The sequence below is a fragment of the Atractosteus spatula genome, chromosome 4, assembly GCF_055471065.1.
Source record: "Atractosteus spatula isolate fAtrSpa1 chromosome 4, fAtrSpa1.hap1, whole genome shotgun sequence".
Classification (NCBI taxonomy): Eukaryota; Metazoa; Chordata; class Actinopteri; order Semionotiformes; family Lepisosteidae; genus Atractosteus; species Atractosteus spatula.
The window spans coordinates 49,546,758-49,564,630 of NC_142709.1; the positions used below are offsets into that span (position 1 = coordinate 49,546,758).

The 17,873-nt window shown below is 40.6% G+C and overlaps 1 protein-coding gene across 1 annotated transcript in view; it reads right to left on the minus strand.

Moving 5' to 3' along the window:
- Positions 1-4,457: 4,457 nt before the first annotated feature.
- edar (ectodysplasin A receptor) overlaps positions 4,458-17,873 on the minus strand; it is a 48,737-nt gene continuing 35,321 nt past the window's right edge. The window contains exons 6-12 of the mRNA XM_088913834.1: positions 15,110-15,193; positions 14,650-14,775; positions 14,101-14,175; positions 13,520-13,592; positions 11,460-11,622; positions 10,028-10,088; positions 4,458-7,906 (exon numbers count right to left, since the gene is read on the minus strand). Of these exons, the coding sequence (XP_088769960.1) occupies positions 7,572-7,906; positions 10,028-10,088; positions 11,460-11,622; positions 13,520-13,592; positions 14,101-14,175; positions 14,650-14,775; positions 15,110-15,193 (917 nt within the window). The 3' untranslated portion in view covers positions 4,458-7,571. The remainder of the gene's footprint in view (positions 7,907-10,027; positions 10,089-11,459; positions 11,623-13,519; positions 13,593-14,100; positions 14,176-14,649; positions 14,776-15,109; positions 15,194-17,873) is intronic.

Sequence of the window (17,873 nt, forward strand, 5' to 3'; positions counted from 1 at the left end):
ATCATTACCTCACCAGTGCCCGAAACAGTGCGTTTCACAGTTTTAAAATCTGGAATCATAGCCCTTGCACCTAACAGCCAAACCAACATTGAATCCTGCAAATTCAACTAGTTTTTCTGTGGCAAACAAAAGTTAAATTAATATTTTGTTTCTTTCTCCGGTTCCCTTCTATGTTTATGATCTGTTGTTGCCAAATCTAAACAAGACCGGTTGAAGCAACCCTGATGTTGTTAGATCCGGCGCTATCCGTTAAAGTGCTCTTCCAGTCAATGTGTTAAATTGCTTCATCCCAACAACACTGTGTATCTTGGCTAAGAAACCATAAATATTTGGATATATTTGTTCAAGTGTGCTTATTGACATCCGATGCAGCTGAATTGTTGGTACATGCCCATTACATTACGTTCTTTCAGATTATGATTTGGACACCTTTTTCCACTTGTAATCTTCTGGGATAATTAGTGGTTTTAATTCCTTCTCTAAATTTGTATCCTTGTTTTACCACTTAATTGTATTTTTCTGTGTCTATGTATTGTGAAATGCTGTCCAAAGCAGTTGGATTTGCCCAAGCTTGGCTTCAGTAAAGGTTTGAAAAAAATCACATATGGACCAGAGATGTATTTGCTAGCATCCAGATTGTATCAAAATGCTGTGATCCCACTCATCGTTGACTGCATATGAGCAAACCAATGACTGATGACCACTTTCCACTGGGAAGAAGTAAGAAGCCTTCCAAGTTCATGGAAAGAATCTTGGAGTCTGTCGTGGTTTTAGTGGCAACACACCCTTCACTGATGCAGATAAACCTTACGGTAGTACGTTGGCATGGTGGGGCCCTGGGTTCAATTTCTGGGGTGGAGTATTTAGTATTTTCTCCATGTGTTCATATTGGTTTCTTCTGGGTGCTCTGGTTTCCTCCCATAGTCAAAAGACATACTGGTACGTAAACTGGCTTCTGAGAAAATTGTCTGTGTGTTTAAGTCTGTGTGTGCCCCCCACAACCCCAAATTGGAAGACGCGGTTAGAAAATGCATGGATAGCTAGTTAGTTTCCCATAACATATGGGAACTGAAGCATACTAGGCTCTGCAAGTCAATGTCCTCTGTTTCCTGACAGCTGATATTTCAAATCCTCCGTGGTATGACAACGGGCCGGGCTTGAAATTGCTGGAGTCTTCAACCCTTCTTGCAGCTAGTGGAGCCCCTGCCTGAGGATGTCTGTGGCAGATTCCTCCTCCGAGCTGCCATCTTCCTTTCAGACATGTTTAACGACAAGCCTGTCTGAACTGCCCTGAGGTGTCTGTCAGGGTGTTTCATACACTTAAAGTATTGGCTCAAAATGAGCGCTTTTTTTAGTAAAATGTGCTGTAATTTATGATTTTTCTTTTAAAAAAATACATTTTGATGTCAATCACTTGTGTTTTTGGACTGAGGAAATGATTATTTCTGTATTTTTTTAATGTATTTACTCAGGTGGGGAAGTTTAGTGTGTGTTTCAGTGCACGTCTGTCATGTTTTGTTAAAACTGATTTGTCTAATTGGAGACTGGTGTTTATGATAGTTCTGTTAACAAGGGTTAAAACTGATGCTAATGGCCTCAGACACAAGCCTGAGAAGAACCATGAACTGGGACCTATCAAATACGTCCTTAGGAAGCCTTTTCTTCCTGTGCTTATGGAAACAAAATATGGATATGAAGCACATAAAAATCAGAAATTAATCTGGGAGATTTTTCCTGGTTCTAGTCTGAATGCATTTTGGTACTGTTTGTTATAAGCTTGAGTTTTCCCATTCTGAAATTCAACAATACAACATTTTTTTAACAATTTTTAAAGGGGGGGTATTTAAATAATTTGAGCGTCTTCAAGCACAATATAATATACCAACAAGAGACTTAAATATCTTCAGATCAGGCATTATGTGAGTACCAAGAATGGTGGTCTTCATTTATTCAGCTCGCACACACTAGAAAAAATCTTCCTAAAGAACGGGAACTCAAAGAAATTTCTATCCAAGTTTTACACTTTCTTGTCTAGGCATGAGGTAGACTTCCAAAAATCTTTACAGACAACCTGGAGCCAGGAACTGAGGTGCTGTATAGATGATAACACTTGGAAAACTATTCTTTCATTGCCTTCAACTATCTCCGTCTGTAACCGGTATAAAGAAATGCAGTAAAGTTTGTTACATAGAGCATATATATCTCCACAGATCTATAGCAAATTTAGCACAGGCACATCACCTAACTGCCCTAAATGTAAAACCCAGGTTGGAACACTGTTTCACTGTCTATGGGAATGTACATATGTCCAGAGGTTCTGGTGGGAGGTATGTAAAAAAATATCTTTGATCTGTGTAATACAGTTAGATCCTCATCCTCTCACGTGCATTTTGGGAGTCTTGCCTGTTCAGCTGCTGAACCATAGAGAAGTAGTCCAGCCTGCCCTGATGCTGGCAAGAAAGGCAATCATGACCAGGTGGGTGGGTGACGAGCCTCCCTCTCTAGCTCTCTGGGAATTACTAGTCATCCTAAAAGGTGAGCTGAACCGTTTTAAAGATTTGTGGGATAAGCCTTCGAGAGCATTAGGTTTAAAAGAGGAGCTCAGTATATATTCCTAAGCCATTATATATAACTATGCTATAGCCTTTATGCCTTTAAATAGTAAACTCTGATATAGCTGCGACTGTACCTGTTTTTGTTTTTTTTCTGTTTTCTTCTTTTTTCTTTCACTCTTATTTTTTTTCCTTAACTCCATTCTTCATTTCTTTTTTTATATTCATGGTTATTCTCTTAAAAAAATGTAAAAGTTTAAAAATTGATGTCTCTGCTGTGATATTTAATAAACAGAATTGGGAAAAAAAAAACAATTTTTAAAATGGATTTTTGAGTGTAATCGGCCAACTTTCATTTGAATATGCAGCCAGCACAACATCATCATAGAGGTTACATATAATACAATATGGCCATTCATACTTACTTATGACTCCATTATTCCAAAAGTCTTGGCAGTTCAATAAGTAAGGAAGTATACCTATGTTCAAATTTCTTTCTCGGCCAAGTACAACAGGTTCACTGCTTACGTGGTTGCAATTACTGAAGTTCTATCAGTTACTGTAGTTCAGCTGGTGATTTCTCACAACGATTTGTGTGAAGCTGTTGCTCAGTGATATTTATGGTCAAAGCAGTATTTTAAAGAGAGAAAAGAATAAAAAGGTCAGTAAAACAGTTCACAAATCTGTTAATCCCAGAATCTGAAATTTTGGTATAACACAACAAACCATTTACCCATTCATCTGTTTCCAACAACTTGGAGAATGAGGCTACTGAATTCTAGAGCCTTTTTAATCCTCTATTTACTGAGTTCAAGAGCCTGTTCATCGAGGTTCTAGAGTCTGTTTAATCTCCTATTTACAGGGTTCTAAAGCCTAACCAGTTTTCCTGTTTTCCAAGTTTTAAATACTTTTCATACACTTTAAAATGGAGATTACTAAAGCTTGGTTACATAACTAAAAGCACTTTTCAAATGTGCCCATTTTTTGCTACATGGAGAATAATGATTGCTTTCACGCTGTCAAGTGTTCGAAGCAAAGTAAAATGTGATAAGATCATGACATTTCTGTCAACCGTTAAAGCCCCTTGAACGGTACACCACTTCACTTCAGCTTCACAGTCAGATCAGAGTGTTGCAACCTCATAATCGGGTTTCCAATGAACAAAGGAGACCCTGTATGTCAGACTTGGATCTAGCCTGAAGTTTCGGCATTCTGTTAATCACGGGGAAAAGTGCAGCCCAGTTATTGTAATTATCAGATTAATCAAGAGCTTAAAAGAAAGTGGAAAACACTTTAATGCATGAGTTGAGATGATTTGGCAGCTCAGAGGCCCTTCCCAAATGAAACGGCCAGATGAAGATGGATGTGCAGTGAAGAGGCTATGTGCTGCGCCTCTGTGGATCTGTGCAATGTGAAATACATACTGTACATCACAGGGCAGTGAACTCTGAGACTTGAGAGGTTTCTCTCTGGGCTGCCTGAGGGACGGAACATCAAGCAGTCTAATTAATATACAGATAAGCATGATTAGGCCTGGAAGCCTTCAGAGTAAGAAACTGCCTATCTTGGACCCTGAAGCAACACTTTTTAATACGGCACAAGTCTATATTGTTAATTCCACTTAAATTATGTGTCATAACTATGGTTTTTAGACTGACTTGAGTAAAGGACACGTGTTATGCTGAATAAGCTTGGACAGATTTGTCACTTGTGTTAAAAAGTCTGCATAATGTGATTTAAAGTAGTTTGATTTTTAACGATTACTGTAGCATATGTGAGAATGTGTATTTAAGTCGGAGGGGTTAATGTATATGATAGGCGTATGTACTGTATTCAGTGGATGTCATACTATTGTGTGAACTTTGTGGGAAATGTTCTTTAAAGAATTACAGATTTCATTTCTCATCATTAGAAATACTTTAATGATACAGTTCTTTCATAATGCATATGTACAATAATAAGTTATATATACACGCACAATTTGTTTCCATTAGCATTTCATACCTGCTTTTTAAATTTTAAACATTTTTATATAGTATGTTGATGAGGTAAGTGGAATTGCTTTGTACTGATGTTATCATCAGTATCCCTCTTTCAGTATTCACAATACAACCTTCTTCACTAGTTTAGCCTGGACAGAAAAAGCTTAGACCTTACTAATACAAGCTAAATGGTTAACATCATACATGCAGATACATTTGTCTCTCTTCTACATCAGTGGAGTCCAGCTCCTGCTGTTTGAAAGACTATGTTGTTTAAGTTTATAATTGTTTCTATTTGGTACAGCCCTACTGATCTATGAAGTTGGGGAGTATTCTTAGGAGCTTAAAGACCTTTGTAGAATTCAGTTCATCTAGTTAAACACAGTGTGTTGCTTTCCCTGAATCAAAGGGCATCAAAGAACAAATCTACAACAGAAATACCAGAAGGAACATTTTAAAATATGTTTGATGTGACCATGTTAGCTGAACAGCTTAATATTTTTACACCTTGTGTACATGGCAATGTTCTGTCTTGGATAGCTGAAAAACGGGAATATTTAGGGTTATTGTCTCAGCTTTATCTGAAACTTTCAGCATGTCCTTGATGGCACATTACAAACCCCAAAGTTGATGGCAGGATTCCACTGTTAAAGTTAAAAAAGCCTCTGGCAATCACAAAGCCACCACCGAGCAGCAGACATGTCATCTGTGAATAGCATGAGGGCCTAAGGTTTTAATTTAGTCCAGATTTCACATTGGAGAGCTTGCCACATCAGATTTATTCTGGGGCAACGCACCAAACTATTATGCATTTCACACATAATAGACTTTTAAAATACATTTCAGGCATTATTTATCATACTGATAAGACATGACATTCTCTTATTGAACATGCTGGCTACAGTCCTGCGTTTGGCTTATAGTAAAATACTTAAGCAACTGCGTATCTATTTATGTTGGCTTCTTCCACGGCTTCTCCATTTGGCTCTATTAGCTAATTGGGTGCTGGAAATAACAGCCATTTTGCACCACAACTGGAAACCACCACATCTCAGTGAATTAAAACCAGAAGTAAAAAATAAAACCACACAAGTCATGCACGTGTACTTTCTAAAGATTTATGTTAGATTTTAGAACTTTTTTTTCGCCGCATCAATGACGGACGCGCCTGGTAGGATGAGTATTTTTTCTAAATTCACCCGCAGACAGGACTGTGGGGAGGTTAATACTGAAGCTTCATACATATACGAACAACCATTTGTCAAGGAGCTGAAATTACTGTATAACCAAACCTGCAATACAGTCCAGGTCATAACTCAATTCCTGAAAATTAGCAGAATGTTGTAGCTAGGTACTTTTCCCTCCATGCTACAGCAGCTTAATTGGGCCAGAGCTTACCCTAGTTTGTATGGTGTTAAGCAGGTGAGACGGACTTTTCCCCAAATGGGACACCACACTATTGCAAGGATGACCCCTCAGCAATGCCGGTTCCCTGTCATACAGCTGGGCAGACTGGAGAACTGAGGTAAAGTACCTCACTGAAGGTACGACAACAGGGTTTGCAGTGGAGATTCCAACCCACAACCTAAAAGTCACGTACCTTTTAAAAGTTAGCCTATAGTTTAAGAGGGAACCAAAAAAATCACCCTTGCTACAAAATAAACTTCACCATAATCCCACCTGCTGGGTTAGAGCAGGGGTTTCCAACTCTTGTCCCTGTGCAGTAAACTTTACAGGTCACCCTGTATTACCCATTCCTAAAAGATTGAAAGCACTTGAAATTATTGATCCATTAAGCACGTCACCTATTCAATTAAAGGCAGCTAGGGTGCTTGAGGGCTAAAAGGAATTCATATCTTTAGTCCAGTGTTCACTTAATTACTTAGGTACTTCATAGATTGATTGATTTCCTGCCTGTTGAAAGTGGTGGTTTAATGGATGCCTATAAAACTTGCCAGATTCGAGCTCTCCAGGAGAGGGCCTGGAGACCCCAGAGTTGCAGTAAAGAGATGGGGTGAAAATAAATGGAAATCTTCCCTGGCTTGAATTAGAACATTATGTGTGACCCCAGCTTGGCTCCCATTACCCAGGATACTGAGAATAAAAGGCACTTGTAAAAGTGTCACCAGCAGTCTGTTAATGCGCCTGTTTCTGTGGCTGTTCGCTCTGTTCCGATTTCGGCCCTTTTTTTTTTTACAAAAGGTAAGGTTTTCTAAGCCAATAAAAAATTACAGGTTTATTTTAAACCTTCAAAAAAGTCTGTACCAGTGCGTCCAGCGCCCTGCTTCACTCAAAAATAGAAATTAACAAAAGTGTTCTCTTTTATTAAAAAAACAGACACTTTGGCCTGCCAATAACCATTGTGTTCTTTTGTGTTTTGTGCATCAATGAATTATTCAAGCTGCTGTCCTCAGCAAGCAGCTGCAATATTGGGATGACTGAAAAGATAAGACAGGCGGCAAAAATGACCAAGATGCTCGTCCGAGTGATGGCTGAGCTCTGTGATCAAGCTGTGACTGGGGCTCCAGAAGTGGCGGCGAATGATTGGTTGCGCGAGTATATCGAGGGATGAATTAGCAGGGCTCTCACAGCTCTCAGTCACACAGGAACCCTTGTGGCCTCCCGCGAGCTTGCAAACTCATGGTGCAATTGGTGAGGGACACCGCTCTCCTCCAATCACCACTGATCCTCCGGTATGGGGTGGTGCTGCATATGATGGACACGCCCCTCCTCCAATCAGCATTGCTCCTTCGGGAGAGGGGCGTTGCTGTAACATGTTAGAAGACGATTGGCTCGACGGAGGGCGGGGGGTGGTTTCCCACCTCTTCATTCTCCTCCCGTGTACGATTGCGCGGTTTGTAGCTGAGTGCCGTGATTTGAAAAACAAACAATTGGCGATTGGAAATAACGGAGTGGATATAGATTCTAAATTTCTGCTAAACGCAGGCACACACAAAAGAGAGAGGCTCTTGAGGTAGCACCCTGAGGCCCAGCGGGATTCTTCATTGTCCAGCGTTGTTGGGTGTACGAGGGGCGCTCAGACGCTGGCACACCGAGAGGAGATGGTAGGACTGGTGGGGAGGGACCCCTCAGCCCCCCCTAAAATGTCTGTGCAGAGGGATTCCACGGCGTCCAGCCTCTCGATCTGCACTAGCTTGGTCAGCAGGTCGGGGATGCTGTAGCCCGCCGTACTGATGCGGTCAAAGAGCTGCATGCCGTCCGTCATGCCCCCGATCTCATCCCGCTTCAGGCCGAAGCTCTCGGCCAGGTGGCGCCAGGTTTTCACCACCGCCTTCTCGGTGCTGTAGGTGGAGCTCAGCATGCGGCTGGTCTTCTCCAGGCAGTCGAAGGGCAGCTCCGTAGGGCTGAGGCCTGGGGAGAGGCAGAGGAAACTGACGGATAAATGCAAAATCACACATAAAGGCCTCACAGGACCTCACAAAACAGCCACAAAAAAGAAAAGATCTTCATGGAGGTGTAAATTAAATCATTACAGGAGAGAACTGCACAGGCAGGATGAATAAATAACAGAATTAGATGAGTAAAGCCTTGGGGTGGTTTTCACTCTGTGTTGCAGTTTGAGCTCTGTGTTCCAGGGGAGAGTCTGGACTGTGTTACAGTTTCAGCTCTGTGTTGCAGGAGAAAGTCTGGACTGTGTTGCAGTTTGTCGTTCTGTTTCTGTTGCAGTTTGGCTTTGTTTGCGTTGCAGGGGAGAGTCTGGACTGTGTTACAGTTTGAGCTCTGTGTTGCAGGAGAGAGTCTGGACTGTTGCAGTTTGCATTCAGTTTGAGTTGCAGGGGAGGGTCTGGACATGATGTCTATGGGATTGCAATGCTTGACACTACTGGTCAGGCTCTGTCCTTCTAAGTGTTAAAAAAGAATAAAAGTATATATCTTAGTTTTCACTCTTGTGTTTGAGTAATTTTGATAGTATTTTACTGTTTCAGTAAAGACAGCATTATTGATTCTACTGACATTCAGAATGAAACCTGAATGCAGATTAGAGAACATTCTAGAGTTTGCCACCAAATTATGTTATTTTGCTCTGAATTAGATGTGGTTTCTTTAAAAAAAAGTAGGAACACCGAGTTCTAATTGAAAACAGAATAATTACGTGAAAAATTAATGGGTTTCAAAGTTAATATTGAGTTAATCTGAAAAATACCTATTCATTTATGATCCTGAAAATTAGATTAAAATAGATTCTGTTTCAAATAGATGGTTTTATTTAAGAAAGATGTTCATTTGGGTGTAATCTGCACTGATTCGTGATGATTTTTTTCTGTGTTGTTGCACTAAATGCAGCTGTGCTTCACAAGAATACTATTGCTCAACTGTATGTAGTTTTGGATTTAAATAACAATGTAAATTGAATAGGCATTTGTTTTATGTGTATTCCACAATTCCTAGAAGGGTATATAAAGGACCGTTCAAGTGATGGGGAAAGGTTTGGTTGTGATCCTGTATAAAGAGAGTATAGTTTTTTCTAACTTGCACATGAGAACCTGGGTTTTGTTTGGGCATGGAGAACTAAACTGAATGTCAGTCATTCAAAGCTTCACATGCTGTTAACAATGTACATTATCTAAAGTAGACAAACACTGGTTTCAGATGTTGACAGTGAACTGCTGTGGAATCTTGCAATATTTTTTTAAAACAGAGTTTCAAGATAATAACACATTCTAAACTCACTCACTTTCACTCTCTCGCGTACAAATACCTCCTTTCTGCATCTCTCCTGCCCCCTCCCTCCACCCTATCTGCACCCTACAGCGGCTCCCTGGCTCATTCTTCACACATTTCTCTACAGTAAAAATAATTATTATTTTAATTACATTGCTGGTTGACATTTCTCACTGATGGTTGCAAAATGAGAAAGCTATCTTTTGGAGATATTTAGAAGTGTATCTGAAGGACAGAAACCCCAGAAACATTTGCAAATATTTTTCTTTCAATTTTTTGTATAAGCCCAAGCACGTATTTTTAGCGGCTGCACCAATACAGATGGTTTTAATTATCCTGTCATAACACAAAGCATGAAAACTCTACAAACATTAGCTATGGCTTAGTAAGAATCAATCCAAATGGCTCTGTTCATTCATTTGAGGCTAATGCATTCAAAAAAGATACAAGACAGATGACAGATTTATAATGTATTTATTTGACTACTTTTTAAACGCATGCACCAAAATGGATTCTTCATTTAAAGACATGTAGAAGTGATCTCATTAAGTCATTGAGATCCATTGCTTTCTGTAATTAGGGTTTTCTTATAAAACACATACATGGTGTCAAGAAGGCATACCCGAAGGCTCCACAGCAAAAAACTTTGTTTTTTCTTCTCTTTTCAGCATGGAATAAACCTTTACTTGTTCCTTTGCAGCCTACACATGCTGATGCAGCCACCTACTGTACTTGAACTACTATGTACAAAATATATGTGTTAATTGTAGTATATACAATGTGCAAAAAAGAAAATACATAGATGCTCACCTTCAGCCACACTGCATGCTTTTGTGTACAGGTCTAAAATTTTTTTCCTCCGGCTCTGAATCTGAAAGAAAGGGAAAATGGTAACTAAATCACTAAATAAATAGCTAAGTATTCTATAAGACATTTTGAAAAATGAGAGGATGAATGGTTAAATGGAAGAGGCAAAGGTAAAGAGGTTTGTTTAAAAAGAATAGCATATGTGATCATCTATGTGATCTGAAGACAAGTTTGCAATTGCAATTATTTGTTGTATGGAGAAAATTTTCTTTGGTACTCCAGACAGATGTAGTAGAAAAACGTTTTCTGCTGTTATTCTGGTTTTGTGTGCACAAGATGTTCTCTCATCACACGATATCCCATTCAGACCTCACAGATGCCATAGTCAGATGGCATATCTCACAGAGTATCATTTTCAGAAAGCAGAAATCATGTCGGGTGGAAGAACTCACAGTATTGATAGTCATGTGGCTAGGTCAACAGACCCACCTGGAGATTATCCAAGAACAAAGTATGATTTCCTCTGTAACAAATTACAACTTAGATTCAAAGTGAGAAGCTAAAGGAAATAAATAGACCCATTTTCTTGCAAAAACTACTTAAAACTTAATCTACCTCCCTGGTTACTATATTTTTCTTGGATTGACTGCCATGTGTTTTCTCTCTTGCCAATATTGGCACAGCAACATACATGGTATAGGTTGCCAGTTAAAATATAACTGTTAGTGCTTGTGCACCTTTTAACATGTTTTCAGACTACTTTACCTTTGAGGTGTTTGCTATTCCTGTTTCAGTGCCAGAATTGTTCTTAATATGCTTGTGTATTCACTTTCTGAAATTAACTATAAAGCAAACTATAAAAGGTTTGACAATGCATTTTGTGTGCTCACCCTTGCTAGTCGAGTCACGAGAATGGTATTTCACCAACCTCAATTAACACAAGTAGATCACAGAGAAACCATTTGATGCAGGGATATTTTTCTAGCCCGTAAAAATGAAAAGCTGGGTTCATTGGTATCTGGCGGTAAGAGTTGGCACTTGAGGCTGATATGCATGACATGCATGACCTATGAATACGCGACCATTCAGCTCATCTTCATCTCATCTGCCTCTGTATAAGTTCTATAAGAAGTCCTGGCCACACTGAGAACACCCCTACCAAACTTGAAAACTCCACACAGACCGACTGGCCAAGGCCAGATTCAAACCCGAGACCCTGGAGATGGCAGATCTCACAGAGTATCATTTTCAGAAGGCAGATATCAGAGGAGGGTGGAAAATCTCACAGTACTTATTGTGTTGTGGCCAGGTCAACAGAGCCACCTGGAGACCACCCAAGAACAGCCACAGCACCATGCCGCCCCACATGTCAATGAAACCATTTCACTTCCTCCTAGTGGGAGAGTGGAGCTGTGAGGTGGCATGGGACTCTTACCCCAGTGGATTTGCTGTTAGTGGAAGAGGACTTCTCTCTTGTGAGATGTACGAGAGACAGCAGGCACAGATCAGTGGCTCCTTGCTTCTCCAGTGCCGCCTCTTCGTCGCTGTCTATGCTGCGGCTCAGGAGCTGCTCATTCTCTGAAGAAGCATCATTTTCACTGAAATGACAGAAGAGACAGCTGACTTATCGCTTGGCTCTTTCATTTGTGCCTGGTACACATTGCACCTCAGTTCTTTCAGAACAGGGAACTCTGTCTATACCCTTTACTGAGGACTCTACAGTGCATTTCTGGTCTATAGTCAAGGGATGTCATTTTAGAGAGAAAACAATTACATTCTGCAGACTACTTTACAGCTTTTAAACATGCAACAGCAAAAAAAAAAGTAATTTCAGATTTTCAGGCTATTCATGCCTTGATCACAGTCAGTGTGCACAACAAGGTGTTATAACTGGAAAATTGTAAAGACTAATTTTATACCAGTATTAGGAAATATTTTATTAAACTGAGTTATCCATCTATGCTATAGTGTACCAGGGAATGATGCAAAAGTAGAGGCACTAGGCTCAAGTCTAGGCTTGATACTGTGATATAATCACTTAGCATACAGAAAAATGACAAGCTCTGATGTGCTGAAAGGCCCATCCTTCCTTCTATTCTCAATTATTTTAATAAAGAACCATTTTTCCTGGGTGGGGAGGGCTGGTGGGGCAGATGGTTCAAGCTCCTGTTTTCACCGCAGTTGTGAATAAGAAAATGAGTCCCGCTTCCCAGTGAAACGTTTTAGGAAAACTCATTGCTTTTTCCTGCCAGGTGATTCATAACTTCACTAGACTTCAAGCTGTTTTGCCCTTTTTTGTCTTTTCGCATCCTGTGATTTCACTGGGCTCGGTTATAGGTCTCTAGAAATAAGACTTTTTGATGTGAATTAACTATGAATTCTTTCTTCCACAGTTTTTTCCAACCTTAGCGCCTTGTTGACACACAGAGTAAAGGGTGCTCACAGAATGCCATTGTTTCTGTGTCATAAGATATCACCAGTGGCTTGGCAGTCTGCTGAATGAATTAGCACATAGTCTGGCATGGGAAGCCAAATAACACCATTAACTTGATCCTACTCAGTAAAAACAATTGTTCTTTTTCCCCCTTATCGTAACACCACTGTGCTACAGATTTCTCTCCGAGTCAGACTTCTGGCTTTTTTCAAAAGGTCTGAATGTGTGCATGTACGTTTCACTCTGCCTCACTCATGCAAAAGACGAGAAAGAAGCGCAAAACAAACCTCCATTGTTTGTGCAGTTTTGTTCAAGGAGACAAAATGTTGCACTGTGCCAACAAGCTTCCACAGCCAGGCAAGAAAAGGTTTAGGGCAAAAAGCTGTCATCCTTTAAAGTTGTGATGTTTTCACCTGGTGGTTTGGCCTGGGCTTGAAGTAGTTATCAATTGCTCTATTATGTTTGTGTAAATGAACATCTTCCCTTAAACTAAGTGACTCCAGGGTGCATTTGTATACAGCTACCTCATCCCTTACCACACAATGTTTCAACTAAAGCCACACAATGTTTCAACTACAGCTCCTGAGATGAGCTTGGGCTTTCCTCCCACTGCCCATGTGCAGCTCGGCTACAAAGCCCTCCTCAGTCTGTCTCCTCACTCAAAGGCTACAAACCTGAAGCCCAACTGCTGCAACTTGTTCTGTGGTGACTTTAATTATCTGCAGATCTAAAGCTGAATATCAGGAGATAAAATCACTACTTGGAGGCCTCCATTCAAGTTCCAACATACTTATCTTGTAGCACTTACAATATTTATAACTTGTTTGTGCCCTAAAGTTAAAAAAGAGATCGAGAGTTGCATGTCTGAAGGGGTTTAATCTTGGAGATTTTGTGTTATGGCCTGTTTGTAGAACAAAAAATTATTGTGCCTGAATGTGTTTAGAACATGTTTATTCCTGGTATCCATGCACAATCTTAAAATCTACCTGTTGTAATGACTGATAGTAGCATAGTATCTCCTATCCAACTGACACAAAAGGATGCAAAGTCCATTCATTTACCTTTTGACTGCTTTCGGTGGGGTTGGTTTGAGCTTGTCAAATTCATCTTTTTCAGAGAATATCACCACATCTTCTGCAAGAGAAACGAGTGTACTTAAAAAAACAAACACATCTGAACTACCTCAAATAATATCACAGCAACTACACTGTGCAAAACAGGCACAAAGTCAATATCTGTTCACCATTTCGAACAACAGAATGAACCTACAGCATGTCCACAGACAACAAAGATTGTGTCCCAATAAAGAAAGCCAAAATTTAAGTAAAGAGAATACGCCCATAATACAAAACTGCTCCATACTTCTTACATCCTCTTATAAAAAGAAAAAAAACTTGCTAACTACTACCAGCTTTCCAAACCTTTTTAATGTACAATTTTGACACCTTTTTCAAGAGCCTGTGTTGAAAACACAGAACTGTTTCTAGTTCTGACCACACACATAAAAGAATACAATAAGTAAGCCATTTTGTACAGAGGTGGTTATTTATTTAAAGCAAAGACCAAATAATTCAGAACTTGTTTTTAAGCTGTATTCTCTTGTGCCCTGAATGCTGCCTCACTACAGACTGTGGTTTCTTACCTTGGACTTCTTTTTTATCTTCTTGGTTGTTGGTCTGTGCCTCTACCGTCTTCACGGACTGACCAGAGCAACAGGCTGGCAATGAAGCACACAGTGAGTGTTTATTATATCGTCTATAGGCGTTGTGAAAACACAACAGTCTGAATTTTTTAGGATGCCAAAGGCATCCTTCTTCAAAAAAATCAACCTTCGCCCAAGAAAAAGAATAATTGTCCAGCATTGCATGGGTAAACGACAACCCAACCACACTTGCTTCAGTCACCAAAGTTTTTTTCCAGAACAGAGGACAGAGGGAAACATTTAAAGAACAGGAGCTTTTCATAAACAAGGCAAAGAAAGATGTGTTGATCAAAATGTGAGATGGCTCTCATTGTATGAATAAACAAGTTTTTGTTTAATCAGAAGCTGCTGGTGTTCCACTGCCGGTGTGCGGTCTCATTCACTGAACTCTGAACCATCTCGACTGCAGGGAGCACTGCTACCTCTAGCCACAGTACCAGAGGACCGAGGGGTAGTAAAGTCGGGGTGTTTTCACTGCGGTGTTCTTACCTTGGCCACTGGGCTTTGCCTTCAGGATGTAGAACATGATGATCAGCACAATGGCAATAGCCATGATGAAAATGGTGGACATGGCAATGATCAGAGCAGTAGCCAGATGTCCTTGCCCCATCAGATCTTGGTAACAGACGGAGAGACAGACAGATCCACAGTTAAAATCCCTTTTAACGCCACATCCCTTCTCAAACACACGGCAGAAGTCCACAGGTGATGAAACAGAGAAGAGCTGTCTCGCAGCTACTTTATATTGAATGCTTTCTCAGTGTGATAAAACGAACCATTTCCAAGTGACCTCAGCGACAGACAGGAAAGGTGCTGAGGCCCTGTTTACGACTGGACGCAACCAAAGAGAAAGGTAGGGCTGCAATCCCAATGCCCGCCGCCCATTTGTGAACCCAGACTGACGCGATCTGGACTGAACCCCCAGAGGAGGGGTCAGCTGGCTTCTCACCTTTGTGGGGATGAGGGAAGATGGTGGTGCTGGTGGAGGACACTGCGGGAGAGCTGTCGGATGAGCCCCTACTGGTCCGCATACCTGCAACATACAACAGGCCCAACTGCATCAGTCAGTACCCCCTCTAAACAAGCCTCTGAAAGCCGGTGGGTTGAAACACCCCTTTATTTTTGAAAGGTCACACAAATACACCTGTCCTGAGAGGTCATGAAAGAAAAGCCATTTCAGAACCAGCTTGACACTGACCAGCGCGAGATCCTGTAGACTGCAAGATTCATAAGAGCAGATTTTTTTTTTGCATTAAATGGCTTAGTGCATTCCACTTGTGTTTTCTTAACACAAAATAATAAACTTCCCTTCGCATGTAGTAAACTTCTTGGACATAAATGCTCTGAGCAACGAACACCTGTTTGAACATTCAACAAATGAGCAAATGGCAGGACCCTACCCTGAGTGTGGAGGATTAAAACTATAGGTTTCAGCTGAAAAACCTCTGCTGTGTAATGAGGTAACTTATAAGATCCTGATGTCATTTTCGTCTCCCAGGTGTTTAAGCCCCATTCTCACCACTGAAAACAGTGGAAACAATTGCAGTCTTGGAGAGGGTACATTTAAAATTCAGCTTAAAGGGTGCATGGTAACACAAGATCGCTCTCAAATGGCTCAGGAAATAAGTGGAGACTGCACCTCAATTTGACCGCTTCAGCGTGTATTTTCAAAATCCACAGATTGCTGAAAAGGGGAGATTGGTTTCCAGTCCATCGACGTAATTTCAGATTCTACTTGAAGTGATTGAGGAGAAGGTGCTTGTGCCATTTCCTCCTAGCTGATGACAAATGGGTAGAGTTCCCTTCAAGGAAACACGAGTTAAGGGCTCTCTGTTTCTAGTTTAATCAAGGGTGAAAAAATATGCGCAGCTGAAAGCAAGATGGATGATTAATTGCATCATTTGCATAATGAGCACAGTTCTTTTTGGCTTGCTCTTTTCCTTGAGATACTTTGTTGTAAGTACCTATCATTTTGCATTACGATGATATGTTGCTGCCTTTTCTATCAGTTCGACCCAGACATGATCAAATACAGCGTTTGGAAGAAAGACATATAACAAGTACAGTAAATACCCACTACATGAATACGACCATACTTACTCTGATTACGATCCATCCATCTATCTATTTTCTAACCACTTTATCCAATACAGGGGTGCAGGGGAGCCAGACCTGGTAAGCAATGGTGCAAGGCTGGATACACCCTGAATTTGATGCCAGTCCATCACAGTGCAGACACAGACACAAACACACCTACTCACACCAGGACCAAATTTCCCCAAAGCCAATGAGCCAGTGTTTTTCGACCGTGGGAGGAAACCTGGAGCATCCGGGGGACTCCCACACAAACACAGGGAAAACATACAAACTCCACACAGACAGCACCCTGGGGTCTGAACCTAGGGCTAACCCCGTGCCCCTGTGTCACCCCTCTAACTATGATATTCAACAAAAAAATAACCCTAATCTTTTTTCCCCTTTTTTGAAAAAAACGTAAATCTACCCTGCCAGTCTGCATTTGTAACATTCACAAACTCTTCCGAAATTTCAAATGGGAATTAATCACTTGGAAGCCTTTTCTTCTAGTTTGTTTGTTTTTTCCAATTCCTGTTTTTTTTAATTTTCTTTCAAAACATATTGGGCAAATAGAATTTTAATAACATTTGACAGGGCCGAAATCAATGGGCCCCCGCATGCCTTATAAAAGTGGTAAGTGAGAATGCCAGCAATTGAACACGGCACTGTGTTTTACTGTATAGTCTGATTAAAATCACCTGTTCACTTGGAACTGGCTGAAAGCTCTGCAACCCTTTTCACATCCCCATCGAAATGGATGGGCAGCAGGGGAACGGAAGTTACTCTTCTGTAGAACAATTATTGCAAGCAGCAACAAGTGAATAATCTTCAGGGTTTTTCTTTTTTGCCCTCCATGCTTTTAATTAATAGATACAAACTATGCAATGTGTTTGTGTAATTTGCAGATTAGTTGGCAAGCTCTAGCTCGCCCTCTCTCAAACAAGTAACTCCATGCTAAACGCTTCTTTTTTTTGTTGTTTGTGGTGTTTGGTATTTTAAAAAGCACAGTGGCAACATTAGATTAAAAACATCACTTTCACTCCCGTTCCTACCGTCTTTGCTCTGTAACCAGTTGAATGTGTGTTGAATCGCATCTCAACACTTTTTCTAAGTTGGTAGGACACAGTCAACCCTCGGTTTAACGGACTTCTGAGTTAGCGGACAAAATCTGCTAAAACTGTATCCAGGGCTTTACTGTAACAGTATAATTCTTATTAAGGCCCAGAGAGTGAAAACTTCAGTATTTCAGTTTTCACATTTAGGACAGAAATAACACTCACTGACAAGAGACAGATTTTCATTGTCTGTGACTGATGTAGGCAAAGGCTCTAGTTTTGGTTTGTAGATAAATTTTGTCCTAATTTTGTCTCTTAAAAGCTAAATATGTGGCATTTCAGACTCCTTTCCTGGAAAGGAACTGTGATGACACACATTCCCTGTAGCCATGCGAGCTGTGTGGCTTCAAGTTTGCGCCTGATAATAATAGTGGAAGGTCTGCCAGTGCGCTTATTCCATATGACATCTTTTATTAATCCAGTTTATAAAATGAAACCCACAAAAGATGCAAAGGGACCCTGCCAACTCCTTGCTCAACTAAAAATTGCTAGCAAATGAGGCCGACAAGAGACGCCAGTTCC